The sequence below is a fragment of the Cyprinodon variegatus genome, unplaced genomic scaffold (assembly GCF_000732505.1).
Source record: "Cyprinodon variegatus isolate N-32 unplaced genomic scaffold, C_variegatus-1.0 Scaffold25, whole genome shotgun sequence".
NCBI classification, from domain to species: Eukaryota; Metazoa; Chordata; class Actinopteri; order Cyprinodontiformes; family Cyprinodontidae; genus Cyprinodon; species Cyprinodon variegatus.
The window spans coordinates 1,657,214-1,667,947 of NW_015150478.1; the positions used below are offsets into that span (position 1 = coordinate 1,657,214).

The window sequence follows — 10,734 nt, forward strand, 5'->3', positions numbered from 1 at the left end:
GAATGAATGAATAAAATAGATAAATAAATATGCAATGCAGATTTAACAGAACACCATGATTGCCTTGCAAATGGAAAAATGTAGTTTATTTATATAAATTAACAAGCCGGCTTCAATGATCACTCTGGAGGTACTGCAGGGATCCACATGTAGTTTTTCTTAACAATCAACTTGACAACCATTACTTCAAATAAAAACAATAGTCCGTGTGGCTAAATTTGAATATTAACATGATGGTATAACATGGTATTAACTTAAACACATACGTGCAGAAACATGTATCATTAGGAACAGAGTTTAATTTGTTCCAACTGCATCTGTTTTCATGAAATTGAATGCGTTGGTCTGAAAATGAATGTGACCAAAGTGAAACTGAGTTTAATGTTTGAGTGGAACGGATGTCCTTAACAATGCCAAATAACAATGCATAACAAGCATCATATGAAACAATTCAGGGCTAATTGTTACACCTATGCTACCTGTAGCCATTAGCTACTGACTCTAAATAGCCGCTGCTTTGATATCGGCCCATGTTTCCTCATTCATATTTTTGACTTGGTGAATGACAGCTTATACGTGTTTGAGGCTGGTTCAAGGTTATATAGAGTTTTAAAGAAAACGTGAAACAAATCAATGAATCTGTGTTTAGTGTGTGACCTAATGGCCCAGATTTCTTACACAAAAACTGAATCTGTGAACTAAAATTAAATCATTAAACTGAAAGTGAAAATAAACTTACAGAATTTTTACAGTAAAAGAAGAAATTTGCATTTTGAATATAAATGAATCAGTTTAGATAATTAAAATCAGCTTCAATTAAGTAAAATAAAATTCAAACTCATTCATTTGATTTTAAATGACATGAGAACATGATCAGTTTGATATGCGCTGTCTTTGACAGTACTCACAGGTCAGGGGGAACAATCTGTTGACAGCACAACTGCCATGGTCTGCAAATTTGACCTTATTTTGAAGAGTTTTAAAAGAAAAGTTGAAATGCAGAGGTAACATACTGAAATCCATGTATTATGCTTCATATAACTCAAACACCAGTTTCTGTTGGTATACTATCTAAATTCCATTAAAATAAATATTAAAGTGTTTTTAACATGAAAAAGTATAAAAGATTTCACTGTCATTGATATGCTCCCCAGTAACCAACTAATTGGTTTTCATTGCAGTTTTCGCCTCTCTGTAGTGGCTCTAAACGCTACCTGTCCTCCACCGGAGCCGACGGCACCATCTGCTTCTGGCAGTGGGACGCTCGCACACTCAAATTTGGGTGAGGAAAAGCAGTCACGTTATGCTCCTGCAGAAGCGCCACTCGTACTGTCTGTAGAAAGCATTTTACAGACCTGCCAGTCCTTTAGTTTGTCTCCAATCTTTGTTAACAACATTCATTAAAGATGATCAGCTTTTATGAAGAAGTTGTATAATTCTGCACATTATGAATTATTCTCTTGATGTTTCTGCAGCCAGAGACCCAGCAAATTCACAGAGCGGTCCAGACCCGGCGTCCAGATGATTTGCTCCTCCTTCAGTGCAGGTGAAGTCAACCTGCTTTTATTAACCAGCAACATTTTAAACCCTCTAGCTGTTGTAGTTAAATAACACTGACTGTATAGTAGGTGTGCAGTGTGTGCTACAGTCTGATACAAGCTTTATATTTTTTAGCTTAAAGTTATTTAATGTTATTCCACTCAAATTAACTAAAAATGAATCTATTAACCACTTCAAGTCCTGTTTTAAAAAATTGAAAAGGCTCATTACATTATGGTCACTTAAAAACCTGCTGGTCATCTTTAAATGTTTGATCATACCTTTCAAACCCTCTCTACTCTGATACTCCTAAATATATTACAATGCAATGAACCTAGCTGCTAAAACAATAATAATATCCCAAGATCAACGATCTCACAGAGGATCGTTCAGTCTGTGGTGTGAAAACTGAGAAAGTATGATACGACTGCATGCTGTTCAACAGAAAAGCTGCTAAACAGCAAAGCATCTCACAGTGGAGGAGCTACAGAGAATGGAAAAACTACTGACAGGAGAACAATAAGCAATGATATTACATGTAGGGACCCAGACTTGTAGAATTAGAGGCTTTGGTCAGATGGACCAGACCTGAATTAATAGGACACTATTTAAAACTAGCCAATGATATGGAAGGTGTTATGGAAATGCCTAATGGAGTTATTGAAACCCTGAGGTTGGAGGCTGCTCCTTTGTCTCTGTGTCCAGGTGGGATGTTCCTTGCCACAGGAAGCACTGATCACATCATTAGGGTTTACTACTTTGGGTCAGGTCAACCAGAGAAGATCTCTGAGCTTGAGTCCCACACAGTGAGTCCACATGTTCATTAAATCTATTTGTTGTTTTTATGGTTTGTTAAATATTTGTTTTATAACACCATCTGCTAACAATGAGAACCATGATATTTTTTTTGCAAGTGAACGAAATGTTAAAAGCTGTGGATGAAAATATAACAATTGGTCTTAATTCAAAGGTGTCATTTGCTCAAAGAAATTTGGGCGGGCTTTCTGATATTTCTTTCATTTTCCCACATAGGATAAAGTTGACAGCATCCAGTTTTCACATTGCAGTGACAGGTAGGTTTGTGTCTTTGTGCTCCATAGATAATATCAGGTGTTGATATGCAGCGCTGTTTTTAACGGAACCTCTGGGTGCTGCAGCTTGATGGTGTCAGCAGAATCAGCCACCTAAGTTAATGCTTGATAGATGCTGTTATACACACTATGTATTACACACAAGCAAAGGCGGTGACTTATTTCCTCACTTAGTTCTCCGATGTTGAACCAAATGTGCCTGTATGGGGTTTGCAGAAACAAAATTGCTTATCTGTTTTTCCCCTCAGCTGTCGTAATCTCAGCTGTGAAAAAGACATACAAAAATGCAAAAGCTGTAGAGGAAAGCTACCAAAATAGATTTTGTTTTTTTTGTCTGAAGTGTACGTATTGGAAGAATGATTTATAGTGTAAAGCAGAACTTTTGTTCCCTTTCATGCATGTTTATGTATTGTAGGTTTGTGAGTGGCAGCAGAGATGGTACAGCTCGAATCTGGCAGCTGCAGCCTCAGGGCTGGAAGAGCATTCTGCTGGATATGCAGACCAAACTGCCTGGGTAAGTGTGTGTGTTTCTGTGTGAGTGTGCAGCCAAAAATGCTTCAGATGATTTTACAGCCTTAAGCGGTTTTGTTTCTGTGTTTATTTATGTACAAAAAAAAATGTATTTTTCTTGGGAATGGAGGCGCCACTGTGACTGGGTTCCTTGACCTCTTCAGGATGCGCTGTAGGTTAATGCTGGTCATCAGAGACCATTCTAAAGTGAAATAAGGAACAAAAAACACTCTAAAATTAATTATGAAATCACTCCTTGTAGTGTATTAGATTCTTACAACATTACAGATATTATTTAATGTAATCCAACTAACTTGAATTGACTTAAGGCCAATTTATTTTTCTGACGCATAGCCTATGCAACCGTCCAATCTGTCTCTGTCCCCTGCGCAGAGGTTCTGCAACGGTCGTCGCCTCAAAAAGATCATGACTACGCGTTGGACAGTTTCAAACCCGCACAGACCTCAAGCAGAAGTCGAAAACAAAAAACAGCTGTGATTGGTCCTTGGTACGCCTTTCCGGCTGTCTCTGTGGTTTTTCATCTCGATCCGGTGCGATCTGCCGAATTTCTCGCGAGTTCTCCATTAGGCTCTTCCTTGCGCTTTGGCGGGAAACTGCTGTCCATCCCTAGAAATTCCAGCAAAACTGGCTTGCGACCAGACCCAAGCGACTTTTGATGTGTGCGGTTGCAGAACTCTAATCTGCCCTTAAGACTGACACAGAGTGCAGACACTTTTCTTCTAAGGTATCAAGATTGTTATTGAAACTGGGGCATTGGTTATACCTCTGCTTTATTCTGATGAGCCTTACTGTTACCTGCTGAGAAGTGTTGTTCTCACTGACTTTCCTGCAGCCTAAAATACGCAGATGTTAGGGGTGTAAGAAAAAATCGATTTGGCGATGTATTGGGATTTTTGGCTGCCTGATATAACATCGATTTTTAGTTCCTAGTATCGATTTAAAAAAAAAAAATAAAAAATTTATTTCAAACAATGCATCAAAATGGGCTTCCTCTGCATCGCCACTAAGGTAGATAGTGATGTGGAGCCCTTTTGCTGTGCGGGGCAGCACCATATCTGCAGGGTAGTCACAGTGGAAGATGTGGACTGACTCAAACCCCAAAAAACATGGATGCCAAAATAAATAATGATCACTATCTTTTGATGAACATATACAGCAGTTGATTTATCATCTATACCTTTAATTTAGATCTTGAAAATTGTGATATATTGTAATATCGTGATAATATTGTATTGCAACCCAAGTATTGTGACATGTATCGTATCGCAACAACCATAGCAAGACTCATCCCTAGTAGATGTCTGCAGAAGATCCTCTTAAAAGTGTCTTTTAAGCCTTTGTTGATATTAATAGTAACAAAGCATGTTTTTTTTTTTTTGTTTTGTTTTTTCCAAATTACAGAAAGCTTCTGTTATCATGACCTAATGGTATTTGGGATTGCGCACTAAAGTCTAAAAGGTTATGCTTTTTTGTGTCCAAAAAATCAAGCTAAAGCCTGGGAGGATCAAGCTTTAAATGGTCCAGTGTGAGGAACATCTAATTTCTTGGTTATTTTATGCTATATTCTGTCTTTTAACATAGCTCTAGACTTTCTGTTGATTGTTTAAGAGGCAGGAATGTATCTTTAAATATGCTGTCTCACTACGTTGTTGTCAAATAAGGTTGCTGTTTCTTCCACTGCTGCTTCCTTTCTATGCAATGATTGCCAGGTATGGTTACCTGACTATTAGTGTTTGGTCGTCGATGGTCATAAATCGGACCATAATCTAAATGGTTAAATCTGAATAATTGATGAGCAAATTGAGCGATGAACTCTAGGTTTTGAAAATTGAGAGAAAAACACACAGGAAAAACTAAGCCAATCAGACTCGTTGAAGATTACAAGCTTCTTCCATAAGAATAAGGCTGGTTTTTAAACAGCTACCTCCCCAGCATGGCTGTTTCTAAAGATGAAATTTGCTGTCAGACATAAAATGTACTAAAGAAAACCGGTTCAAGGAGGCAGGAAATAGCAGGTTAATGTTTTTGTGGCTAGGTAGCATCAGACTTTTCTGCAAGGTTAAGCAAAGGGGGAGGGGAGGTATTGCTTGTTTTGGATCCAAGATGAAGATTAAACAAAGTTTAGCATTTACAATTTTTATTGTTCTCTATGGCAGCCTCTCTGTTTCTTTTCTGCAAACTGATTCTTAATATGTAGGAACTGTATAGGTGAAGGATGCACAATTAGCCTTTTACAACATAACTGTAGTTTGAAGTTACTGGTTGGGCTTTGTGAAAAGAAATGTTAAAGACACTTTTGTAAGAAGTAATATGATTTAGAGGAGATATTTTAAGCTGTCGTTCTTAGCACTGAAGGTAGTTGGTGTTGTAAGACGTAAGCAATAAGCCTCTGCATTGGTTCCCCAGGAAACACGGATACCTTTGAGATTTCAATAAGGATGAGGCTGTTTCTGCAGCCAGCATATTTCATGACAGACAGGCTGGGCAATTCAGACTACCCATTACTCTGCTTTTTCACCATTCAGCCTTCTTGTTACCTCTGGTTGGCTCTAGTTTCAGTTTAAAAAAGAAGAGCAAATTGATGAGCACCAGTCAGAGTCCGCCTCTCTGTTTTGGCAGCAGATCTGAACAGCCTACAGTGTGGAAAATGGTTCTCTTTTTCAAAAAACTTTTACTTCAGATTTCCCCCTGAATTCAGTTTGAAAAGACTCAATGAAAAAATGAACTTGAAAGGACAGTCAATGTTTTTGGACTTGAAGTGAAACTTTAACTGTCTGTAGCTGAGATGTAACAGTGTCACTGAGAAACAGCTGGTAACATACCAGAGAAAAAAGTAATTCCGGTATTGTACAGAGGAACAAATTATCAAAGATTTAAAGCTAGAAAAATGATGTGTTTTGTTAGACTATTTAAACAATGTTAAAACATCCAGGATTTATGTCAGACATTGATATTAATTAGGACTATTTCTTGGCCACTCTCACTTCGCGAGGTAGGTGCAGAAGACAGTTCTTGCGAACAGAAATAAACATTTTAGGGCAAGCAAAAACAGAAGAGAGGCAGCGGTTTGCTTGTGCTAGCTTAGGAGGATGGCAGTGATAGATCAGATAAGCCCGTCAGGCAGACATTGCATCAGAGCGGTGTCTCAACTGGAGGTAGGACCACAAGACTGTCCTTCTAGGACTAAATTAACACTCTTCTTTAAAAGCCACCCACAAAACTCTTAAGAGCATTCTGTACTTCATTCTTTGTCTACATTATGTTCTCTATCCATTTTGATAAAAAAACAAACTTGCCTCCTTGTTTATAACAGCTGAGCTAAAGGGGTTGTGTTGTGAGCCTGAGCAGGTGGTTGCGCTCTAGTTACACATCAACAATATATACAGTATATAGGTCTTATAAATATTTTCCATCACTCATAATGGCCCAACGGTTTACTTCTATATTTTCAGCGTGTTGATGAGCTGTTTAGTTTCTGTTTACAGGAACTTTTTCTGCACCTTTGCAGTGGAGTAACAGTAGCCATTAGATAGTCCTGATTGACATTAAGTCTGACTTAGCGTCGCAATAAGGTCTTACTTAGCACCGGGAAATTAAAATATTTAAATGGTCTAACAAACACATGCATAGTTTGTATCTTCAAAACCTTTAATAATTTGCAGCATTGTACAGTACCGGATCTACTTTTTCTCTAGTACATTGTTATTGAAGTAAAAAATCATGCAGCCAGTGTTATTGACATTATTTCTCTTTTCCCTCAGGAAGTACAACCCTCCTCCCTTAGAAGATAAAGTCACTAAGCTGAAGGTTACCATGGTGGCCTGGGATCGCCATGACAGCACTGTGATCACAGCAGCCAATAATTTGACTCTGAAAGTGTGGAACTCTATCACTGGGAACCTGGTTCATGTCCTGATGGTAAGAACCGCTGAGCATTTAAACTCTGGAACCAATTAAATGTCTGCTTTGTGTTGTACAGTTAAGTTTTACAATTAATAATATATCTGTTCTTTACTAGATCCTAAAATATTTACAAACTAACCACACATTTACGAAAAACACAACAGATTCAACATTCATGTAGGCAAAATTCAAAGGATTTTGTATTCAAATTTTTTTTTTTTTTGCAATAACAGTAAAACTAAAAACACAAAATGAGACAAACCTTTTTAAGCTGCTGTTTTAGGCAGTTATTTCCTGTCTGCCTTTATCTGGTTATACCAAGTTTTGGTGAACAGCGTAGGCCCAAAGTCCTTTATAAAGTTACTGTTTGCTTGAGCCAGTTTTGGCTAATCTTTAGTCTATTTGACTTCCCGGTTCTTTGTGAGGAGTTCCTACACAGTCCGTTTCAACTGTGACATTTATTTGCTTTTTTTCCCCATGGAAACTCAGTTTAAAAAAAGCTTCAATATTTTTAATGCACTGTACCATTTTTTTTTTCATTTTTTAAAGAAAGAACCCTTAATAATACTTAACATGTGCAGAGGAAATTTGTTTAATTTTATATTTGCGATAATATAGATAAGAAACCTGTTTCCCTGTGTAAGAAAATTATTGCTGTTCTCTAGAATCTAAATGCCCACAAACAGGAAGTAATGACTGATATAAAAGTAGATCTATAAACCATTTTCACAATCTGTAAATCTGACATGTTTTTCCTTTGATCTGTCAAACTAGGCACTGAGTCTAGATTTATCTCCATCCATATTTAGAGATTAGATTTCTTACTAAAAGCACTTTCTTTCAGAATACAAAATATGTCTATTTTACTACCTGATATCTTCCTGGAAAACTCTAAATCCAGTTAAATTGGACCCAGAAGTCATAAACTGAGCAAATTCTGACATTTGTTGCTGTGGGACAATAAAGGGCTATTCTATTCTATTCTATTCTATTCTATTCTATTCTATTCTATTCTATTCTATTCTATTGTATCCCAAACAAAAATAAGCTACCACAGTTCAGACTGCAAAAGAAAAATAACCTACAATTAGTTCCATATACTCTGTGTAGTTCTCTAATAAAAAATAATAAAAGTGATCTGACTTGGTTCACAAGGATAATGCATTACTACACTTTCTTTATTTCTGCTGTATCATTGCAGGACCTACAGATAATGTTATATTCAGTTACATTAATGGCCTCATGCTGGGACTGTTCATACAAACAAATTAGTTCTTAAGTCATTCCTATGTGATCTAGGAGAAAATTACTCATTCACCATTTTTTTTCCTATTTTGAACCTTCTCTTAGGTATAAACAAATTTTACAAATGCTCCTCACTTGACATAGAAGACTTGCACAATCTTTCAGCTCCAAATCTAGTGTTTACACTAAATGGCCACATTTGTTTACATAGAAGCAATTGTTAATTTTATTAGGCTACATCATTATATATCATGTACACTACCGTTCAAAAGTTTGGGGTCACATTGAAATGCCCTTATTTTTGAAGGAAAAGCACTGTACTTTTCAATGAAGATAACTTTAAACTTGTCTTAACTTTAAAGAAATACACTCCAGGGGTTGACGTTAAAGATTTTTACCACTTGCCCGAAGGGCAAGTGACTTTCACATTTCATTTGACCAGAAACAATTTTTACTTGCCCAGTATAATGTTTGATAAATATAGTTCCTAATATTCATTTTTGTATATATATCAATGAAACATGTTTGTTTTTTTTTATGTTTTTTGTAATTCAGTATTTTATAAGTTTACAGGTTCCTGATGTGTATATGCATGCATCAGATAATGAACTCGAGCCTACATTATCGTGTTAACATGCTTTTCAATCCTTCCTGCACATTCTTTTCAAACTAAACTTTGCTTTAAACTGTTGTGTGCTTGGAAAAATATATATATTGTAATTTTAAAAATCTAAAAAAAAAACTTGACAGGTTAAAAACTTAAGATAAATCACAAGACAGAAGTCAATGTCACAAATAAATAACTTTTATTTTAGAGTCACGGTTTGTTTATACAAGATAATACTATTAATATAATGTGACTTTTCTAGAGAATCATTATACATAGTTATTTTATACAGGGTTTCCACAGTCTTACATAATTTCAGAATTCCCTGACTTTTAGCTGACTCAGGATTAGTTTTTCCTGACAAAATAAATGCAGCCGTTTGTTTTTTGGTAACTACATCAAAATTACCGCTAGGTGGACAAAAATCACGCAATCTGGCAATCTGTAAAAGCACAACTACGTCTTTTACAGCTTTTATAATTTATTCCCCACTGCTTGGCTTGTTACTGGGCTTGTAATTATGCTGCTCGGCTCTCAGTCAACAGAACTTAACTGCAAACCTTTAAAGTTTTTTCTTCTTTGTCTTCAGTATCATTTCTATGAATGAACAGCTGCGTGTTCATTCACAGAGGCGTGCAAATTCATAGTCCTATATGGAATTTTCTGGGTGGTGATTATTCAAATGTACATTTCTTGTTACACATGGGCACTTAAGCACATGTTGAGTGCATCAAGTTCACAAGGATCATTTATGATCATTTACTTTAATTAAGAACGTTTGTGGAATCTGATGTGTCGCGTTCATAAAAGCCCACAATAGGAGAAAAAGAAAAAAAACTTGCGGCAAGAATACAAAATGTTGCATCAGGCCCAATGTTTTGTACAGAGATGTACTCAGAATGTACAAAAAAAATATTGAAAACTATTAATGTCCTGTGGCTCTTTGATGGCAAAATTGGCCCAAATCATTACTCCTCCAACACTGTGTTTAGCACTTGGTTTGATGTGTGTGTGCTGACATGCTTTTTAAAAAATCCCTTTCAAAACATTTTTCTGTTGCACTCATTTGTCCAAATGATTTTATCCCAGGACTTTTGTTCTTAATTGCAATACAGCGTTGGTGTGATACTCTGTTAAGAGAGAAAAGCCCTTCTATCTACTACTCTAAGATGCCTTTGAGTCCTTTTTTGCATTGGACATGCTAACTGTAGTCTGTTGAGTCTTTGTTGGAGCTCTGATGTTTTTAAATATGTGGTCTGCGCCTGGGGGAAATGATGGTATATCCAATTCTGAGAAGACCAGTAACAGCCGAAGATGTGCGTCTAACACTGAATGATCTTTTTGATTGTAAATGATTCATCTAAAACTAATGAACATGAGTTCATAGGCGGCAATAATTGCTTTACTGGGATCATTTCTGTTTTATTTCCATTATGGCTTTTTAATAAAACACACATTAAGACTATCCAGACAAACTGACAATGAAACTTTATTAGGGCAGCCTCTTGTCCTCCTAAACTCTATCTAAGGAGTGTATACATGGTTTTAACAGATTTATTTGTTTTGACCTTGTTTTTGAAATGGATAAGCTTCTGCTGTATGTTTTTTTTTTTTTTTTTTTTTAACACCTTTTGATGCATTTTAAATTATTTTATAATCTGAAGAAATTTCAAATCTTACTGTATTTGGCATCAAAATATAAGAGATTTATGGCAGTCAATATTGTGTAGTAGTCTTTATTACACGGCTATTACTACTGTCAGTGTGATCTCTAGGACCTAGGGTTGTCAAAAGTATCGATACTCAAAAAAGTATCGA

At 36.2% G+C, this 10,734-nt stretch overlaps 1 protein-coding gene across 2 annotated transcripts in view; it reads left to right on the forward strand.

Annotated features, from left to right (window-relative positions):
- Positions 1–10,734, forward strand: part of phip (pleckstrin homology domain interacting protein) — a 46,679-nt gene that overhangs the window by 12,059 nt on the left and 23,886 nt on the right. For both annotated transcript variants that reach the window (XM_015394745.1, XM_015394754.1), the window contains exons 9-14: positions 1,182–1,282; positions 1,476–1,546; positions 2,245–2,345; positions 2,572–2,612; positions 3,046–3,144; positions 6,923–7,079. In XM_015394745.1, the coding sequence (XP_015250231.1) occupies positions 1,182–1,282; positions 1,476–1,546; positions 2,245–2,345; positions 2,572–2,612; positions 3,046–3,144; positions 6,923–7,079 (570 nt within the window). The remainder of the gene's footprint in view (positions 1–1,181; positions 1,283–1,475; positions 1,547–2,244; positions 2,346–2,571; positions 2,613–3,045; positions 3,145–6,922; positions 7,080–10,734) is intronic.